A 23,047-nucleotide genomic window follows, 5' to 3' on the forward strand; every position below is an offset into this window, starting at 1 on the left:
TGGACTACTGTTGCCATTTTTAGCCGCAATCAGATAAGCCTCTCAATAAGGAGAAAGGACTTACTGAAAAAGCAATTTACATGGCAGTTCCACCCTGTGAGTTTTTAGAGCATCCCGCTAGAACCATTTCTGCCTGCTTGGGCCTCATCCGTGCAGGATAAGGAATGGGGACTATCTGGACACTAGGAGGAAATGGACATAGATTAACTCTTTATATATAACAACAGTAAACCAGTTCTAAAGAATCTGAAGATTATTAACTCTATGTTTGGTCATTATGGATGTTGTTCCCTTACTTAGCTTTGCTGTGCACCTCTTTTTGCTGGTAGGAAACACTTGCAATGTTACTGGAAGTGTTGTGCTGTTTCGGAATGGCTAAATATCGTGGCCATCACATCTCAGTCTGCTTCTGAACATTCTGTCTGTTTCATGTTGGCGGAACACGTGATAATATTCCTGGGAAGCTTTGGGTAAATGGATTTCAAAACCCACTTGGCATGCTAGAAGGAGGCCAAGCAGTAAGCTTAAAGCCCCCATACATCTGTCATGGATTGTCACAATTACCAGATCCCCTTATGTTGGGTCAAGGAATCATGAATATTCAACAGGTTTTAAGATCTTGGGTCTCATGTTTTACATAAATAATTTCCCTGATTTCTCAACAATCCACCGGTTATTGAAGTGCGGCTCCAATTGGCAGGTTGGAGAAACAGCAGCAAGTTGTACAGATGTGTCCTCCTACATCTTTGCTGCAGTCACACCAACAGCTCCTCCTAGCACACCAGGTCGTGAGAATCTTCTATCATCAGGCTTCTTTGTTGCCAAAAATGTGTCTTATTTGCAATGCAAAGTGACTAGGACACAGGAGGCAACTGTGCTGATTAATATTATATATGACTCTTGTATATCTGTGTGTGACTGAGTCTGAATCTGTACATGAAGTGCTACAATGTAGCAGATTTTTTCTTCCAATAGCAGCTCTTCTGCAGTATTTAGACTCAGTCGCACACAGTATACAAATGAAACAACAGTGTCCTTGTTCGAGTTGCAATGCTTTGCAACAAAGATGCATTTTATATAAAAAAAAAAAATGTCTGGCTTTAGCAGACTTGCATGGGACCTAGCAGGTCACTCACGCCAGTACTCTAACACTACATAATGTGTTGAGGCTAGATGTACGAGGACACATCTGTATGTAGGCTTTAGAAAGTAGTGGAGCACAGGGCAAAATGCTATCATGCACCATGGGGTACATGTTAGGACAGAGTTCTATTTCAGATGAGATGTTGCTATGGGCAAACAATCAGAAACGACTTCTTATTTATTTAGCATATTAGAAGATAATAGATAGAATCTGATTGGTAACACATAGCAACAGAGAGTAACTGAATTAGCCATGGGCTTTCTAATTAAAACCATCCTACATATTAAGTCTATTTCAGAAGTTACAACTCTTAATGCACGTTCACTGAACCATACTGTACAGTACAGCCCCCAAGTTAATGTTACCACTTCAAAGTCATACTTGCGCCACTGAGTGTGAAATAAGGATATCTGGGGCCTCATTCCAGCCCAGAGTCCCTGTAATATATTATATTTTATTTATATGGTTCCAAAAGTTCCCTGTAGCACTGTTTAAAGGTTATAAAACACTACTGGCCCAGTCTATCTGTGCACGTAAAGTAGGCATGTCTAAGATTAACATGATGTGGCCTCAACAAAATGTAAAATATTATCCCAAAATATGTGGTGTAAAACACATCGACTTCCCTCCCCCAACACATTTATTAAAAAATGAAGCTTTTTTTTTTTTTTTGTCAAAAAGAAAAATATTTATGAGCTACACTCCTGTTATCTTCAGTTCAACTAAATGTAATATAAATGGTAAAAGAGGAGTAATGATAAATAATGCACTATAGACCCTTGGTGTAGTGAGCTGTAAAACTTAAATCATCTTTATAATAAAAGTGGGTAATGCTACCAATAGGCAATGCATTTACTGAGAGTCAGTACGGAAGAAAGCAGCATTTTCATCCGTCAGGAAGAAAAAGTAAGTTCAGTAAAACATCTCTCCTTTCTGACACTACAATTACACACATCTAAAAGTTACACTAATCATTTGGAGAATGTAGAGAATTGTGAACCTTTTAAATACTCTCCTCTCTTTTATTATAGGTAAGTGTCTACTGTAATCAGTAATGATGCAGTACGGTTTCAGTCTCCAATATCTGAGAATCTGAAATATTCCAAAATCCAAAATCTTTTCAGCGCGACTGACATAGTGACTCCTTTGCATATTGTGATAATGATTCAATATAGACAGACTTTGGGCCAGATGCACTAAGCTTCAAAAGTGATAAAATGGAGAATGATAAACAGCCAGCCAATCAGCTACTAGCTGCCATGACACAGACTGTGTTTGAAAAAATGTCAGACAGGAGCTGATTGGCTGTTTTTTTATCACTCTCCATTTCATCACTTTTGAAGCTTAGTGCATCTGGCCCTTTGTTTCATGCAACAAAAAATATATATATTTTAAAATATTGTACAAGGCTATGTGTCTAAGGCAGGGGTTCCCAAACGTTTTTGAATCACAGCGCCCTAGAGCATCAAAATATTTTCAAGGCACCCCTAGGCCAAATGCTTCTTATCGAGAAATTCAGAAAAAAAAAATTAAATTAAGTGCATTGTGTGTATATGTCACAGTTATCTGGTGAGGGACAGGATTTGCTTTTGTTTGTCCACATATGTTATGATTGGCAGCCACCAGCACTGGTTTTGCCTGGTACATTGACCATAAATAATATGAATTGATCCTGGTCCACCAAACCAAGGCACCCCTGCAAGTGTCCTGAGGCACCCCAGGGAGCCTAGGCACACAGTTTGGGAACCACTGGTCTAAAGGCCCATACACACTTAACGATTTTCACCTGAAAATCGTTCAAAACAGCCGTTTTGAGCGATTTTCAATTGAAAATTGCCTAGTGTGTACGCCCCACAGATTGCCTCCTAGCAATGATGCGCGCTCCCGCATCATCGCTAGCGAGGTCCCACGTCGGCTGGTTTTACCAGCATGCCAGCGATGATGGATGGTTTTTTATCCATCATCGCTGTATGTGTACGCTGCACGGGCTGAAAGATTAACCACTTTCAGCCCGTGTGCCGCCCCGCCGCCCCGCCGCCTCCCCCTGCTCCCTCCCCCCTCCCCCTGCTCCCAGCACGGAGACGGAGCAGGGAGGAAAAGACTCACTGCCGTCTGCGTCTGCCAGCAGCCGCAGCAAGCCCGCCGCCACGCAGCAGCTCTCGGTCCCCCCTGTCACGGGGACCTGTCCTCCTCTGTCAGCACTCGGTGTCCCCCTACTGACTCAGCTTCACTGCCACCAATGCAAGGTGTCCCAATTTTTATATATATATATATATATATATATATATATATATATATATATATATATATATATATATATATATATGACCACTGCCACAATGCAAGGCTATATATATATATATATATATATAACCACTGACACCAATGCAAGGCTTCCTAATATTAATATATATATATATATATATATATATTATATTATATATGTGTGTGTATACTGTGTATATATATATATATATATATATATATATATATATATATATATATATATATATATATATTGTATCGATATATATCTATATATCGATATATATCTATACATCGATATATCGATATATATCTATATATCGATATATATCGATATATATCTATATATCGATATATATATCTATATATATCGATATGTATCGATATATATCGATATATAGATATATATCGATATATAGATATATATCGATATATATATATGTATATATAGATTCGGTATGGAATCCCGGCGGTCGGAATCCCGACCGCCGAAATCCCAACAAGGGGGGGGGGGCGTGGATTGCCCCCCCTTGCGGGCTCGCCACGCAGCGGGCCCAATGCCTCGCTACGCTCGTCGCGCTAATTTATTCTCCCTCTATGGGTGTCGTGGACACCCACGGAGGGAGAAAGTTTCAGGATTTCGGCGGTCGGGATTCCAGCGTCGAGATTTTGACCGCCGGGAATCCGACCGCCGGGAAATTAATCGCATCCCATATATATGCCCACCAATGTATATTATAGTGGTAACGGCCAGGGCGGCGTTTACCTGATCGCTGGGCTCCCAATATACGCAGCCCAGCGATCAGTTCTGAATCAGGACCCAAGAACAGAAACGCACTGAAATTAAAGGGCCCCTGCTCCCACTCTTGGAATATAAACCCCGCCCATTATGTAAATATCCTTTTATAATGAAAGATTTTCATCAAAGTCTTTCGCCGGCTGAAAATCTCTCGCTCTTTGGTGAAAATAGCTCAGTGTGTACGAACTACTTTGGTGAAAGATATATCTTTCAGAGATTTTGGCAAAGTCTTTTGAAATGAAAATCTTTAAGTGTGTATGGGCCTTAAGGTATTTATGACAGGCTATGTGTCTAAGGTATTTATGACAAATAAATACATTTGTTGTTTAGACTTAAGGCCCAACCCTAGATACAGATGGTCCTGGTTCACCTTACCAGATGCGTATAAATATCAGAAAGATGATCCCTACAAGAGTGTCCATGAATGAGTGCATATAATTGCGCCCATTCACCCAGCATTGTATAGTCGCAGGTGTGCACAGCTAATCTTGCACATGATGTGTATACACATGTACATGCATTGTGTATAAGATGAAAGAAGACACATCTGCAGTGCCATCACTAGGGGGTGCAGCAGGTGTGTGCACATTGTGTAATAGATTCCTAGGTGCAATGGTTAATTATCTAGCTACTGTACATCAATAAAATATGTATAAATATGTCAGTAAAAAAATATTTCCAGGATTTGCAACACGTATAGCACATGTACAGAGAACCACATGATATTGAACAGCTAATTATTTTAAAACCACATGTAGAAAACATAAAAGATAATGTCAACTTCTGCCACTAAGTTTGACGTCAGAGACAGCAAGTTCTGAGATGACCTTTGGACCTACTGATGCAGTACTTTGTGTCTTTCTATAATGCCTTGGTGCCTATGGCCATCAGTGGACTTGCCCTTGAACCAGTCGTAATTCTTGCGGTAATAAAAACTTCTCTCTTTTCAGACACATTTTTCTGTCATATCAATGATAAAACATGTCTCACGAGGCAAAGAAACATCCAGCAACGTTTTATGACATTAAACATACAGCGAAGTACTTTGTGACAGGAAGCTGTCAGTATTTGCTCCACAATAACAGATTTATAGAGATTAAATATATATACTGTCACCTTACTTCAGAAATTATATTATAATCTTTTCACAATTTACTGAAGCATGTATTTGAGAATTTATGGTAAAAAATATATACCTTTTCATCATTACTGATCGTTAAATAATATAATGAAAATACATCATTTTGATTTATTCCTTCTGATTTATCAGACAACTTTGCTCTTGACTTCAACCTCCAGGATCTCGATTGCATAAATGGACAGCTAACAGCACTAGCGCGCACAGGGGGGGTTCTGAGTACCCAGAAACCCCCCTGACAATCCACTTTTTCGTTTTCAAGATAAAAAGAGACGCTGTTGCGTATATATATATATATATATATATATATATATACCGGCAAAGTTTCTCCAGTTGTAAGGAGTGCCGACCCCAAATCTGCTGCTCTCACTGGATCAAATAGACTCAGATACAGGAGTATAGGTCCTATATGACCTATACTCCTGTATCTGAGTCTATTTGATCGAGTGAGTGCCGCCCCACAAGCTTCGTATTTTGGAATCCTACATCGGGAAACCAGGGAAGGCACCACCGCAGTTGTGAGTAAGAGGTGTGCTGGCCATAAAAGTGACATATATATATATATAGATATAGATATAGATATATATAGAGAGAGAGAGAGAGAGAGAGAGAGAGAGAGAGAGGGCCTTACTCATTGTTACTGGCGCATCGCCAGGCATTCATATATTTTTTGTCATGGTGTCATGGTATCCTGACCGCAGCAGTGAGTAGTTGCTGTGACCATGCACTCAGTATCTACTCACAGCAAGGCAGAGGGACAGGGGGCATGCCAGCAGCTCACAAAGCACTGGACATGCCCCCACAGGGACAAGGTCGCAGCATTGCTGAAAGGCCACACCTCCTTTTGCCAAGGTCATGCCCCATTTTCAGGAGTGCGCAGTGGAAACCCGCTCCTGCAAATCCTGCGTTTGCCCCTGAACAGCAAGGAAACTGGTTACAAACTCAGAGTATTTCTCTGCCTTAGGCTTTGTGCAGCAAATGTAGCTGTGACTTTATTGATGAGAGTTTTAACTAAGGTCATGCGGAACGGTGCTCAGAACATAGGGCTGAAACATCCAACCACTTCCTACAGAGGCCGAAAAATCCAATCAGTACCAGTCAAGGAAACATGCAAGATTCTAACTCCTGCTGCAGCAACCAGGACTCAATACAAAGCACAGCACATCAAATCCTAGGGGTAATTTACTAAAGCTTCTAAAAAAAAAAGAGGCGATGTTGCCAATCTAATTCTATCTATCATTTTCAAAGTTTGCAATAGGGTAAGGCAGGCCCAGAGCATATTGTTGCATCTGGGCCCACCACTCACTAGTTCTGCCACTGCTCTGCAGTGCATCACGGTATACCAAGATACTAACTTACACATTCTAGCTACATGTACTCTGATTTTAAGGGCTGGGATGAGTGCAGTGAATACAGACTCTCACCAAAAGTTAAATAATTGCAGTTCTTCATTACATCCACAAGGACCTGTCATCGATCTGTGATTTCACAATTGCTCTTTCCTGCTTAACACAGATCAGAACCTAAATATACTGCAATCATCCTTAACAGACACACATAGGGACGGATTTTGAACATAAAAATTACACCTTTGTGTAGCTGATCATCATCATCATCAACAACAACTAATCGTAATGTACATGTTCAATTAGTTTCTCATAATTAACATAGTTAAAGATAAGTAAAATGAAAATTAAAATACAAACATGAGAATACATGAGAATAAATGGTAAGATGATCAAGAAATACTCACTGCTGATGAACCACTTCTTGGACCTCTGGTTCTTGTCAGTTTGCCCAACATCTCAAAACCCAGAGTGGTCACCTTCCCCATGGCTTTTATGGTCTTTTCTGCTGCCAACTGACAGTCCACATAGAGCCGGACACTCCATCTGTTGACACTTATTTGTACCTAAGCACAAGGAGATAAAATTATATAAAAAAGAAAAAGTCTCCAACCTGTGCTCCTTGTTACCAATATTTGGTAAATGTCATCTAGGACTGATGTATCTCACTGTTCTCCAGAAGCTCTATCTAAGTTGTGCTGCCTGCTTTAACACAAATTTATTTACCCCATTCTACATCGGCTATGGGGCTATTTATGAAAGCTTCTAAAGCCTCCATCTCCAGGAAAATCACTGTTTTTTTTTCCCCAGAGATATTCTTTACTCCTGTTTATTAAAAGCAAAAGCTATTGTTTGGGCTCTAAAGAAATAACTTTTCCTTCAAAGGTATTCAGAGGACGATTAAACCAGGAGGACTGCAGTGTTTTAGAAATGTGCATTTTTTGGTAATGAAACTGAAAGCAGAAGTTCAAGACCAGTTTTCCATTGCAGAACGCATGCATGGACCAGGAAAGCCAAGTCTCATATATGCAGAGGTGATGAAGAATGACCAGTGAAACAGTCCTTAAGGTGTGGGGATGAGTATGCTGGCTCAAAGAAATTATTGGAGTCACTAGTTATTTGTGAATTTGGAGGTATGATACTGTCCACAGTAACGGTAACACATGACATGCAGCATCAATAGAACACTAACTGTAAGTTAACATCGTTGGAATAACATAAAGCAAAAAACGGACAAACTAAGTAGAGCACAGACCAGAGGTTATTGTAATGGAACTCACATGCAAATGGAGGGGAGTCAATGGGAGAGGAAGTCAGTTCATCACTCAGTTGGGATAATACAATTGCCTCTGCGCACAGACTTGCACTCAGTAATTGAGGCTTTTTAGATGGGGCAATCATGAATTGATGGTGCCAGCAGGGTAAGTAAACAGGCACATAACACTCTTCAAGCTGAATGCTCTCATATACACTGGGCTTAGCCACATAAAGCATCTAAACCATCTAAACTTTTGAACAAGACAGGGAAAAAATATGCAAAAAACCTAGATGGCCCTCAGGATTGGGTAAGCAGAAATAAATAGGTGCTTGCGACATTTTCGCCCAACGGAGCAATAATTGAATTGCTCATTGAATAAAGGTTACCCAAAAAAACAATTGCATTCCCCTCAGTGAGTCTGTGCCCAATAAAGGGCCTGTAAGAGTTGACTAAAAGTGACAAGAAGCACAGGATGGTGTTGTGGGAAACATGAGGAAGGAGGAGAAAAGAAAAAAGGATTAAGAGGAGGGATGATAGACTTTGATGAAAAGAACAGTTTTGAATTAATATTTTAAAATTATTGAGACTCAAGGGATGGATTGTGGGCACACATGTAATCATTACAGTTGTACTCTTAAATAGCCCTTACACATCATCCTATCCAATTATCACACAAATTTAACACCCAATTAAGGCTAAAAAGCCAATATTTCAAAGAGAACCTTGTGGAAACTCCCATAGAATATCTTCTTTACTCCTTGCTGATCAAAGGTCACTTCCTGTAATTTGCCTTCGTAGTCAGGGTTGAAATAAGTCAGCGACTGTTTATTTGCTGTTAAAAAGAAATGGAAAATATGGTTACTAAATATATATATATAGAACATAATGGAGTCTATTCTAAGAATATATCCAAAACTGTCTGATACTTGCAATATCCATGAGCCATATTACATATTGGGGCAGATGTATTAAGCCTGGCGAAGAGATAAACTGGAGATAAAGTGGAAGGAGATAACGCACCAGCCAATCAGATCCCAACTGTCATATTTCAAACACAGCTGATTGGCTGGTGCGTTAACTATTCCAAGTTATCTCCACTTTATCTCCAGTTTATCTCTTCTCCAGGCTTAATACATCTGCCCCATTGTCTCCATAAGTAGAATTGAATGAAGTTTGTGTCTGAATGGATGTTCCACGATAACTCTCAAACACTTTAACTAATCTTCTTCATACTTTGCACACTACCTTATCATCTTAAGGGACAATCTAAGTTTGAAGATCGGACGAGCCGTTAAAAGGTGATATCATAAGGGTCCATGCTATTTCTGTTGTTTTCACACATTGTGATAGGTCGTTGGAAAAGTTATGACTTTCTGAATACAACCAGGGCTTCTGAAAGCGCCACCGGTGCCGATAAAAAAGGGGCATGGTCAATGGGAGGGTGTGGCTTACGGTCCAGTATAATCCCCATGACTGGCTGGAAATCTTCATCTGTCAGCTGCCAGACAGCGAAGGGTTCCTGAGCAGCATTTGGAGGTAAACGAAGAAGGAAACTGAGGCTGTGATCTGGAGGAATCCCATTAGGATGATGTTCCCTTAAAGACACAAGATACAACAGATAATCCTATTAGACTGAAACCATCACCAACAAATTATTAACTAGAACAGTAGCCACATGAACCGAACCGATGTGAAATGTTAATATAAGACTATTATAAGCATAAAGGGCATTTGTCGTCTCCCCCGCTGTAAATGTCCATTCATCCCTCCCCTCCAACAAATAAAACCACTATGAGTCAGGCCCAGAAACTAGGGGACATACTCAGTCACATGGGAAGGATCACTACTCATGGCTATGCCGGTTTTGTACGCTTACATATATTGCATTATGTGGAATTAACAGCACTGGAAAAACCTAAAATATCCACCACCTCCTAATTTTTTTGCGGCTTATGGTAATTTTATTTCTTTTTATCTTTGTAAATTGTATTCTATATAATAAAATACATTAGGGGACATTTATTCAGTGTAATGCCAAGTTCTGTCTCCCTGTACTGTTCCTTTGTACGGCGCTGTGAAATACTTGTGGCGCCTTAGAAATAAAATTATAATAATAATAATATTATTCAATGCAGGGTCACGACTGTCGGGCTGACCCGACAGCCGTGACCCTGTCCCGTTCTCGGCTGGTTTGACACAGATTTGGTAGTCGGGATTCAATGTCCCGCCTGCTGATCGTTGAGAAGGGGGCATGGCCATGAGTAGTCGGGCACGTTCTGCCAAGATCCATGTTCAATGCTGTCGGGGAAACAGCAGTGAATAGGGCCCCGCTGCTATTTCCCCCATCGGGAATAGCGGCGGGAGACTGAATATCCCCCTTAGGCTGCTCCTCACCTCTATGGGTTAATTCAAGTGTTTTGTGCACTAGCAGCCACTAGATGGCACCTGACAGAGCAGATCAGGTGTTGCTCCGTTCAGGCGCAAAATGTTGCCTGCGCAGACATAACTGTTATGTTGTTCCGTCATTCCGACAGGCTGGTAACTAGTATTTGAATGTTTTTGTTTGTTGACAGAAATAAGCATAGTATAGATTCAAAAAATACATTAAATTCTTAGCAGCAAAGACATTGATCAATTTCTCTCATCCTGCATATGTGTGGTGCTATAGCTATACAGAGCCAAATGGCAGCAATATATTCAGCAATGATGGAACAGACATAACGCACATAAATGTTTTCTGTAGCCAGAAGAAGAGAAGCAAAATTGTGTATTTTACACAGCAGGTGGGCTGGGGAAGCATACAAATCTTTATACAGTGTTTAGAGATAAAGACCAGTTCAGTTTTATGCATTCACAGATTTACAATAGCTAAGATTAACATTAAATGCTGGGACTAAACCTAAAACAACTTACTGTACAAGTAAAACATAACACATTTCTTTTTCCAAAGGATTTAAATAATTACATTTTGTACCATAAATTGCTTTAGAGGCACCAAAACATCTCAATATGTGGGTCAACGTGTCAAGGTGCACAGTTCAAAGGGCAGCAAAGGGAACAGATATACGAGATTGTCTTGTTCAAAGGCTAAAGCATTTAGCAGATTTGCCTCTATGAAAGAGATTAATATTATCGGGTCTTTGTAGGATAAAGAGGAAGGATTAAGTGCTGAGAATGCGTATGCAACATGAAAAGATGCAGCCCCTCTACCCTCCCTGGAAAGCACACAGCCCACGCTTCCAATTAACTTCCTATCCAACAGAAAAAGGGTCTCAGCCAGGCCAAGAAAATGAGATGCTCCTATTTCTTGGCAGATGAAAAGTGAAGCAAAGCGAAATGGAAATGATGTAAGAAAGAGGTTCTAGGAAGATGAGAGAAATAGAGGGAATAGGACATGGTGGGGGAAATATAGCAAGTAAAAGCGGAGAGGAATTAGTTGTGCAGAAGTACAGAGTGTGGCAGAGAGTACGAAGGAGGGGAGTCATAGAGAAACTTGGATAAATAGTGCAGGTCATTTTGCTCTGTGGGATCAACTGGAACCCCTTTTTGGAACAGTTAAAAAAAACTGATTTATAGGAACGGGGCAGAACTGGTACTTCAGCGCTCTTGGCAAGCCAATGCCAAACCGCCGACTTCACTATGCATTGAGAACATGCCCTCATGTGAACACCATATGATTCACTGCCTAGCTGCCACTATGTTCTCCCAGGAAGCAAGTGGGGACAGAATAACAGCAGGACACCTGAGTAGCCCCTCACCTAGCTCTCTGTGACTCATCTTCTCAAAATCCGATTCATGTCTGATGCAGTCTCCGGGCACATTCCTAAGCTACTGTACGAGCCCTTGAACTGAGGCACCGGGGCTGACACTGACACCATCAAAGTGTGAGAGAGAGAGCAGCAACAGCTGCTGCCAACCAATGATGATTAGCAGATGACAAGAAGACGTCAGTTGGTCTTGACATCAGTGAGTCCAGATCTGGCCAGCAGCCAGATCTGAACCCACTGACGTTAGAAAAGGGTGGCCATATGTGTACAGGAGACTAGACTGGAGCATAAAGAGACCAGTAAATAACAGTTGAACTGGTGGTTGCTATAAACTGGTGTGGACATCTCTAGCTCTGGGATTACATTTGAGAACAGCTCAAGGCACACTAGTGTTGAGCATGTGGAGAGACTGCACAGGACCACAGAAGCAGTGGGGTAACAATAGCCCTGCAGACCCCGCAGCGGCAGGGAGGCGCTGAGTAAAGTGTGGGTGCCGAGGGTCTGCGGGGGCTAATGTTCCACTGCTGCCTGCTTGTTGCCGCCACCTCTGTAGCTGGCACACGCAGATCTATTTGTCTGCGGTCCAGGCGCTTCTCCTGGCTCGGCTCCTGTCCTGCTGCTATTAAAATCTCCCTCGCAAAATGTCTGCCCCCTTATAGCAGACTTTTTTTGGATCTAGAGGAGCCTCCTGAGGAGTCTGCTGTAAGGGGGCGGATATTTTGGGAGGGAGATTTTAATAGCAGCAGGACAGGAGAAGTGCCAGGATGGCAGAGATCTGCATGTCCCATTTACAAAGGCAGCAGCGGCAAGCAGCAACGGGGGTAAGGCTGGGGGGGGGGGTAACTTTTCTTGGGGGGTGGTGTAACTTTTCTTGGGGGGGGAGGGCGCGCCAAAATTCCTGGCTACTACTACTGTATCATATTATACCCTTATTCAAATACAGAGAGCATTATCTTAATATTATTTAGATTGACTTTAATTAGATGCCTCCTTGTTCCAAGGTGAAAATCTACTTTTTTGTGTTAAATTGCACAAGTGAGACCAGTGGTTATCACTAAAATAGACATATTTTAATAACATACCCTTAGAAAACTCCATCAATTTTGTTAAAAATGTATTAAAAAAAAAAGTTGCTTCATGGCCCTTCTGGGAGGGTCAATGTAAAGAGCAGTGAGCATGAATGGGATTAGGGAGCAATCGGTAGGTGTAGGGAACAGTGACGGAGGGTAGGAGTAGAGAACAGTGGTGCAGGGAAACAGACAGGAAGGATTTACTTACATAGCACTAGTAGGAGGGCAGCCATAGAGATACATACAGGACCAACGGCATCTCAAACGTAGTGCCGGCAGCCAGCCAATTGGAGCTGGTGGTCTAGCAGCCAATCAGGAGCTTCTGCTTCAGCCACTTCCCTGATTGGCTGGCGGGGGGGCACTACATTTGAAATGCTGCTGGCCTTGTCTTTGTGGGGAAAAAAGAAAGAAAGTACTCTCTCTTCTTGTGGGGCATGCTTATTAAAGTATCTAAAACGTAACTTTTAATTGTTATCCAATATTTTAAAAATTACCAACCAACAAACAAGACACAGACATACATGAATACAATAAATACAGAAAAGGAAGAAACGAAAATGAAATTCTCCCAGTAATTGAAGAATAATTATAATAAAGTAATTAAACAATTATTGTAATCAATAATTGCAGAGTAATTCTACTCAATAGTCCCAAAAATTATATTAGGCTGTGAGCAAGCGAAAATATAAGAGGACATTGTACATTTTTATGATGAATATATGCAACTGTAAGGGGTTGAGCCTACTTTTAAATCTCATCAAAAAAATCAGAGGGGAGTAGTCAGACACTCAATTAATAATAATGCAGTGACACACTATCCACTTGGCTGTTATAGTGCCAGAGATAGTAAACAGAAAATGATTGCATTTGTCTGCTAAGTAAGCAGAAATTGGAGGGCAACGATATCCAAATGAATATGTGCTGAATCAGAAAATTGCCGCGTTACCCAGGAAGTTGGATTAAACAGTGAAAGTTTCTCTCATCATTGCGATGCCATGTCAAAAAGTGCCTCAGGCTCTAGCCAGTGTGTATGGACATAAACAGTTGCTGATACTGTTGCAGTTTCACTTGGCTACAAATGTTGCCAAATGGTCACAAACTTGGAGATACATACTGTATTACATTGACTAGCCAGTTTGCTAGAATTTTGACTGCAATGAATATCTGAATAGTTATGTACAATATATAGATTACATCTGCGGGTTTGTGTATATATATATATATATATATATATATATATATATATATATATATATATATATATATATAATATAATATATATATAGAATTACCCTACATTAAATCAGAACACATTTGAAAAATCAATTAACTCTCCTCATGCACTCCAAATTGGAAGTAATTAATCAAACAAGTTAAATCAACTTAGTGTTAAGCCCCGTACACACAGGGGATATATCGCTGAGCGATATATCGCTCAGTGTCCCGATCGGTTAAAAATAAACTGCCGGGGGAGCGTGGCAGTGGTAATCAGCTGGTCACAGGAGCATGTCTGTGCGACCAGCGATCACTATGGGGGAGAAAATGGGAGCGCGCACCTGGCGATATATCGCAGGGGGACACTCCCATCGGGGGCAATATGGTCGCTCAGCGACCATATTGCCCGCGATATTAGACAAAATCGCCCCCCGTGTGTACACAGCATTAGAGGAGAGTGATTTTTATCTCACAGGGGACCCCCTCTCAATAGGTCAGAGCAGCACAAGGAAGTAATCATGGGTTATTATTCTGATACATAGCAATAAGTTCTCTCTTTAACAGTCAGTATAATTTAAGTGTGTAATAACAACTACCTATAATGTATTACCAGTGGTGACCCTGAAGAGGTTAGTGTGGAATAAAGGATTGACTCCTCACGAATAATACTGTGGCAACTGCTTGCCGGGCACCGTTTCCCTTTAGGCAAGTGAGTGAGTGTTTGCAAATGATTAACGCCTATTGGGAGTAAGGGGATATCTGCTGTCCTGGCTAGTGTAGTGTGAGACCCTGGTAAACAAACGCCAATGCAGGGAACTCACAATTAGAGGCCCGGATGAGAGTATCCTAGATAGAGCAAATAATAGGGATAGCGGCATAGACCTCCACAGTCAAAAGCGCTACATTCCCCCACTTACCAACGGTCATAGTTGGGGAATAAGCAGCCCAGAAAGGGGGTGAATACCGGAAAAGTTGCCCTATAGTTAGAGCAGAAAGACAGGGTCAACACCGTTACCTTATTACTGCAGTGAAAAAAAACGGCAGTCTCTGTGCGCTGCCTGGGAGTCGGAAGTGGCTATCCCTGTGGGGGTTATTCTGATTCACTCAGAAAGGCACAATCACTCGCTAATGGACAAAACCATATGCACTGCAGGTGGGGCTGATGATGTAACATGTGCAGAGAGAGTTAGATTTGGGTAGGGGGTGTACTTCAAACTGATATCTATATTGCAGTGTAAAAATAAAGCAGCCAGTATTTACCCTGCACAGAAACAATAAAACACCCAGATCTAACTCTCTCTGCACATGTTACATCAGCCCCACCTGCAGTGCACATGGTTTTGTCCATTAGAGAGTGATTGTGCCTTTCCGAGTGAATCAGAATAACCCCCTGTGTGCTGCTGGGGAAGGCTTCACTCGTACGCTGTCCAGTGTGCCGTGTATGGAGAGCAGGGAGGTCTCCCATATTTATTGAGTTTAATATGACTGATGCAAACTTGGCCAAAAAAACTGACCTTGTCTTTGTGTCTATGGTTACCTAACTAAGCACCATAGATACCAATGTCACTTGGGCCAAACGGGATGCGGTCATTTGGTCTACAGCATGATGGTCGACAGTCATTAGGTCGACACCATTAGGTCGACATGGGAAAATGTTGACATGGGTCTAGGTCGACATAGGAAAAGGTTGACATGGTTCTAGGTCGAAAGGTCATTAGTTCAACAAGTGCCCAACGCATTGCGAGTGCAACGAGTGATGCGAGGGGATGCGGTGCACTTGAAACTGTGTCCATGTCGACTGTGTTGACATTCAGGTAAAAAAACAGTGAAGGCTGCTATGTTGGCAGCGGGGGTCCAGGGACTGGTGTAGCGGCAGCTTTCACATACACAACCGCTCGCTATCTGCCTGGCGGCTTTCACATACACAGCCGCTCGCTATTTGCCTGGCGGCGGGAAGCGCTGATGATTTTGAAAAGACTTGTCGGACGCTGATTGGTTGAATTCAGCCAATCAGCGTCCGGCAAGTCTTTTCAAAATCTGCTTCCCGCCCACCGCCCGGCAGCGCTAGGAGCCGGAGTTAACCTTCTCCAGTCCCCGGACCCCCGCTGCCTGTCCCCAAGGAAGTAATTTGATGGGGGGGGGGGTTTGGGGGGGGGGGGACCAAGTGACTGCCGACCCGGGCGCCGAAACACCTAGTTTCGGCCCTGACAAATGTGCATGCGAAACCTAATCTTGTGAATCCCAGTATTGGAGGCTGTGAATCCCAGTTTTGGAGGCTGTGAATCCCAGGATTCAGATCATGCCATTTCTGAGCCACAATTCTGGGAGCCTGCCGATCCCGATATTGGCTTCCTTACGTTGATACTCCATCTATATTTAGCACTGCCTGTGACATTCTATTTAATCTATTCACCCATCCGTCATTTGTTTCACACTGGGGATTGTAGGCAATATTTCCATTATTATTACTCTGACATTTTTAATATTTATATTATTTAAGATCACTCAGCCCTAAACTACAGATGTGTCCTCATACACTGCGGCATCAGTCATGCCAAACAGCGCCTCTCACTCGTGCCAGGGCACAAGCAACTCGACCACAACGAGAGATTTTGCCCAAAATGTGCATATTATTCGCATAAAAAAAGCAACTGCAATCAGTAAAGCTACTTTACTAGATTAACCTTGTGAATTCTGCACTAGTAATATTAAGCAGGCTTGGTACAAAATATCCACAAATATATGTATTAAAAATATTTTATTATCATAAACCATTTAATTACACAATGGAAAAATGTATATAAAATCACATGTATCAATCTAAAACAATAAATGTTGTAATTCTAGATCTGCTGTATACGAGAGGTAGATCTTAATTAGTTATTTGATCATTTGTACATTTCACAGTCCTTTAATTAATAATAAGTGTCCCTTTAACCCCTTACCGCCGCAGCCTGTTTTTGCCTTCCTGACAGAGCCCTTTTTTTCAAATCTGACATGTATCACTTTAAGTGGGGATAACTTTTTATTGCTTTTACTTATCCCAGTGATTTTGAGATTGTTTTCTCGTGACACATTGTACTTTAAGTTAGTGGTAAATTTTGGTCGATACAGTCTGTGTTTATTTGTGAAAAATACCAAAATGTCGTAAAAAAATGGAAAATTTTGCGATTTGCAAAATGTTCAATTTTCTGCTTGTGAGACAAATAATCTTACCACTCAAAATAGTTAATAACTAACAAAGAACATATGTCTACTTTATGTTGCCATCATTATTTCAACCTCCTTTTTTTATTTTTTTGGACACTAGGAGGCTTAAAATATGAATAGCAAATTCTCAAATTTTCAAGAAAATTTCAAACACTGATTTTTTTAGGGACCAGTTCAGTTCTGATGTGACTTTGAGGGACTTGTATGTGAGACACCCCCATAAATGATGCCATTTCAAAAACTGCACTCCTCACAGTATTCAAAACAGCATTTTGGAAGTTTGTTAACCCTTTAGGTGTTTCACAGGAATTAAAACAAAGTGTAGGTGAAATTTCAAAATTTCATTTTTTTTGCAGATTTCCAATTTTAATAGATTTTTCGGTACTTATGTAGTATCTGGGCTGCCGATTTTTTGATTGTATGCCTTAAGTTAAGGCATACAATCAGATGCGATGCGATGCGATATCGCATCGCATCGCATCCGATATCGCATCCGATATCGGATGCGATGACCCGATTTTTCCATAGGAATCAATGTTAAAATGATTCCTATGGAAAAATGGGTCCTTTTCATACCCCTACTATCCAAGTGGGCATGGAGTTGGATATAAACCTGTGGCGAGCGTAGCGAGCCACCGAGCCCGAAGCGTGGCGAGCGAAGCGAGCCCCGCGAGGGGACGGTATTCGTCCCCTCGCGGGGCTCGCTTCGCTCGCCACGCTTCGGGCTCGGTGGCTCGCTACGCTCGCCACAGGTTTATATCCAACTCCATGCCCACTTGGATAGTAGGGGTATGAAAAGGACCCATTTTTCCCATTGAATTCCATGTTAAAATGGACTCAGTCCATTTTAACATTGATTCCTATGGAAAAATCGGGTCATCGCATCGCATCGCATCGCATCGAATCGCATGGTCGCATGCGATGCGATGCGATCTCCCGATTCGACCCGATTTAGAAATCGGCAGCCCAGATACTACATAAGTACCGATTTTTCTAAGGAACACAGTAGATTTTACTTGAGAAATGTGACTAAAAATTGATTCCCCCAATTCTTTTGTTTTCATAAATATCCTATATGTGGCCCTAGTGTGCACGTTGACCAAACCACAGGCTTCATAATAGAAGGAGCACCTACTTGATTTTGGAGCCTCCTTCTTATGAGATTAATTTTTAGGCACCATGTAGGTTTCTAAGCACCATAAGATGCTAAAAGTTAGGAACCTCCCCCACAAGTGACCCCATTTTGCAAACTACACCCTTAAGGGAATTCATCTAGGGGTATAGTGTACATTTCAAACCCCCAGGGGTTTCACCAATTTTGATACAACTGGGCTGTGCAAATGAAAAATTACATTTTTTTACACAAAAATGCAGTTCTGGCTCAAAATTTTTCATTTTCATAAGGTATGAAGGAGAAAAAGCACCCCAAAATCTGTGCCGCAATTTCTCCCGAGTATGGCAATGCCTCATATGTGACCAAAAAATACCAGTTGGGTGCATGGCAGGACTCAGAAGGGAAGGAGTGATATTTGGATTTTGAAACACAGATTCTGTGGAATGAATGGTGGGTGCTATGTCGCATTAGCAAGACCCCCAAAGCACCAATACAGTGGAACCCCCCCCACAAGTGACCCCATTTTGCAAACTACACCCCTCAGGGAATTCATCTAGGGGTATAGTGTACATTTCAAACCCCCAGGGGTTTCACCAATTTTGATACAACTGGGCTGTGCAAATGAAAAATTACATTTTTTACACAAAAATGCAGTTCTGGCTCAAAATTTTTCATTTTCATAAGGAATGAAGGAGAAAAAGCACCCCAAAATCTGTGCCCCAATTTCTCCCGAGTATGGCAATGCCTCATATGTGACCAAAAAATACCAGTTGGGTGCATGGCAGGACTCAAAAGGGAAGGAGTGATATTTTGATTTTGAAACACAGATTCTGTGGAATGAATGGTGGCTGCTATGTCGCATTAGCAAGACCCCCAAAGCACCAATACAGTGGAACCCCCCCACAAGTGACCCCATTTTGCAAACTACACCCCTCAGGGAATTTATCTAGGGGTATAGTGTACATTTCAAACCCCCAGGGGTTTCACCAATTTTGATACAACTGGGCTGTGCAAATGAAAAATTACATTTTTTTACACAAAAAATGCAGTTCTGGCTCAAAATTTTTCATTTTCATAAGGTATGAAGGAGAAAAAGCACCGCAAAATCTGTGCCCCAATTTCTCCCGAGTATGGCAATGCCTCATATGTGACCAAAAAATACCAGTTGGGTGCATGGCAGGACTCAGAAGGGAAGGAGTGATTTTTGGATTTTGCAGCTCAGATTCTGGTGGAATGAATGGTGGGTGCTATGTGGCATTAGCAAGACCCCCGAAGCACGGTGAAATGATGAACCTAATAATCCATAGATGTGTGGAATATTTTAAAACACTCCTTTATACATAGGCCGGGTTTGTCGGGGCAAGTTTCACAGTGGAAAATAGTATCCTTTTTTATTCCCTTTTTATAGCAAACTTTGCACCTTTTTTGTGTCCTGCCCTTTTTTGCAGTGGAGGGGATTTCGTTAGGAAAATGCTGCCCTGGTACGATAAGGGGGCCAATACTAGAAGTACTGGGGCCCTCTGCCTGCTGGTTCCCAAATATTAGGCCCTTTATGACTTCCTCTTGAAAGTGCATAAATGTCCCCCTCTGGCTGGTAGAACGGAATAGCACGTAAGCGTTATACAGTGCCATCTGGATGATATACACGGCCAGCTTCTTGTACCAGATTTTTGTTTTCCGCAGGGCACTGTACGGCTTCAGTACCTGATCTGAAAGATCCACTCCGCCCATGTACTTATTGTAATCTAGGATACAATTAGGTTTTGAGGTGTGGGTACTGGTACCTCGTACAGGGACGGAGGTGGTACTGTCTCCATGAATTGTTGTCAGTATAAGGACATCCCTCTTGTCCTTATATTTGACCAACAACATATTTTCGGTGGATTGTGCCCTGCTTTCACCCCTTCTCAGTACTTGGGCAATGTGCGTTTTTGGAAGGCCTCTTTGGTTCTTGCGCACAGTACCGCAAGCTGCTGTACCTCTTGAACCAAGGGCCTTAAACAGGGGGATGCTAGTGTAAAAGTTATCCACATAGAGGTGATAACCTTTATCCAGGAAGGGGTGCACTAAATCCCAGACAATTTTTCCACTAACACCTACGAGGGAGGGGGGGCATTCTGGCGGTTCAATTCTTGAATCCTTCCCTTCATATACCCTAAACCTGTGGGTGTACCCTGAGGTGCTTTCACACAGTTTATACATTTTTATGCCATACCTTGCCCTCTTACTGGGAAGGTACTGGCGGAATTTAACCCTTCCTTTAAAATGTATAAGGGACTCGTCGATACAAATAAATTTTTCAGGGATGTACATCTCTGCAAATTTGGCACTGAAATGATCAATGACCGGCCTGACTTTGAATAGCCGGTCAAAGGTGGGATCATCTCTGGGTGGGCACTGTGCATTATCGGTGTAATGTAAAAATTTAAGGATTGTCTCAAAACGAGTCCGAGTCATGGCCATACGGTAAAGTGGGGTGCTGTACAGAACATCTGTACTCCAATATTGCCTAATTTCTGGCTTTTTTACTATGCCCATATGTAACACCAGACCCCAAAACGTCATCATCTCTACTGCATCTACAGGGGTCCACCTAGCAAATGATGACGTGGGGTTTTGAGCAATAAACTGCTGGGCATATAAATTACTTTGGTCCACCATTAAATTTATAAAATCATCAGAGAAAAATAATTTGAAAAAGTCAATTTCTCTGAGACCTGTTGAATCAAATTGGATTCCTGGGATGGCCAAAAACTCAGGAACCTGGGGCTCAAAATTGTCTGGTGGTGGGGTCCATATGGGATCAATTATTGGGGGGGGGGTCTCAGCTGCTCTACGGGGGCGTCTTTGAGGGGGTCCCTCATCACTAGAGGAGGAAGATGAGGTTAAGACGAATCCTTCAAATTCCCCGCTTGCATCACTGGCTGTGTCAGAGTCAGAGGCAAGCATGGCATATGCCTCCTCCGCTGAATACATTCTTTTGGATGACTGGGATGACATTTGGGATGACATTTGGGATGCCATTTTTATTTTTGTGTTTCTGTAAGTGTAATGTTTCAACACGTGTATAGTGTAGGGGGGGTACAAACTTTATTTCAACACGGGGGGTATGTAGTGTGTAGTGTGTATGAATGCAGAAAAAAAAAATACTTTATACAGGAATTTGACCCCAATAAAAAAAAACAAAATTAGATCAACCCTGTGGCAAAAATGCTGATCTGTGATGTACGTCACTCAGCAACTTCAAGGCAGCTTTCGGTACAACCTTGAAGGGGTTAAAAAAAAAAAAAAAAAAAGGTCCTGCGCCAAAAATTGAGCACAGATGTTGGTCAGTAACGTCCGTCACTGAACAGCGTTCAAAGGCAACAGGAATTTGATCAAAAAAAAAAAAAAAAGATCAACCCTGTGCCGAAAATGCTGATCAGTGATGTACGTCACTGATCAGCGCACAGTGGCCACAGGACACCCACAAAATCACAGTGTGTGTAAAAAAAAATTAAAAAAAGACCCCACAGCACCCTCAAAAAAAAAAAAAAAGGTGATCAGTGATGCGACACTGATTACCAGTGAGGGGCAGCAGGTGCACAACCTTTGGTGCAACTGACAGTGCAACTGACAGCAACTGACAGGTATATATATAAAAAAAAACAACCCTGCACCCCCAAAAAGTTGCTGATCAGTTAATTTATACTGATCAGCACAAAAGGGGGGGCAGCAGGGGGGGCAGCAGTCAGTTGCACAGGCAGCACAACCTTTGGTGCAACTGACAGGTATATATATAAAAAAAAAAACCCTGCACCCCCAAAAAGTTGCTGATCAGCACAGATATACTGATCAGCACAAAAGGGGGGGCAGCAGACACAAAATATAGCACTCTCTATCACTCTCTGTCACTATCTCTCACTATCTCTCACTATCTCTCACTATCTCTCACTCTATGACACTGCAGCAGCAGCACACAGGAAGTCACAAGATCCAGGAAGCATCCAGCTGCTGGCAGCACGCTACCAGCGGTGATCAGGTAAGTATCAGGCAAGGATCAGGTCAGTATATCACAACAGATTGGCACGGTGACCGCTCTGCACGCAATTCCAGACCGGAATGGCGTCTGCAGCGCAGTCACCGTTAGTTTAAATCACGCGCCATGGCTGTGATTGGTCCGTCGGTCCGACGGACCAATCACAGCCTTGGGGGCAGGTGGGGTGAGGTGTGGTCATCACCGGTGACCACCGGTGACCCCCTCACACCCGGCGGTGATTGATCCCTGTGTTACCGAGCGTCTGATTCGCCGGTAACACAGGAAAACGCTGCGATTGGCTGTTCACATTGAACAGCCAATCGCAGCGATCGCCGACGGGGGGGAGGCATCGCCGCCCCCCCTGGGCATGCTGGGACATGTCTGCTGTCAGGGACAGCAGACATGTTTAAACTGTCACCGCGTCTATAGACGCGGTGACAGTTTAAAGTCATGACGTATATATACGTCATGTGTCGGGAAGTACATCCCGGCCATGACGTATATATACGTCAAATGTCGGGAAGGGGTTAATTAATGACAGTACTTGGGAAATAACATGTTATCATAAAGTATATACCGGCACACTCCGACTACCTACAGTATTTCTCCACTGTGGAAGATACAGAGGAGGAAATTTACTAAAATGGGAGTTCTATTTCACATGAGATGTTGCTAAGGGCAACCAATCAGAATCTGCTTCTTA

At 42.1% G+C, this 23,047-nt stretch overlaps 1 protein-coding gene across 2 annotated transcripts in view; it reads right to left on the reverse strand.

The window, feature by feature from the left end:
- Positions 1-23,047, reverse strand: part of COL20A1 (collagen type XX alpha 1 chain) — a 133,070-nt gene that overhangs the window by 47,254 nt on the left and 62,769 nt on the right. For both annotated transcript variants that reach the window (XM_083146760.1, XM_083146761.1), the window contains 3 exons: positions 9,403-9,545; positions 8,673-8,782; positions 7,100-7,258 (listed from right to left, as the gene is read on the reverse strand). In XM_083146760.1, the coding sequence (XP_083002886.1) occupies positions 7,100-7,258; positions 8,673-8,782; positions 9,403-9,545 (412 nt within the window). The remainder of the gene's footprint in view (positions 1-7,099; positions 7,259-8,672; positions 8,783-9,402; positions 9,546-23,047) is intronic.

Source organism: Crinia signifera, chromosome 6, assembly GCF_055691185.1.
Source record: "Crinia signifera chromosome 6, ASM5569118v1, whole genome shotgun sequence".
NCBI lineage: Eukaryota > Metazoa > Chordata > Amphibia > Anura > Myobatrachidae > Crinia > Crinia signifera.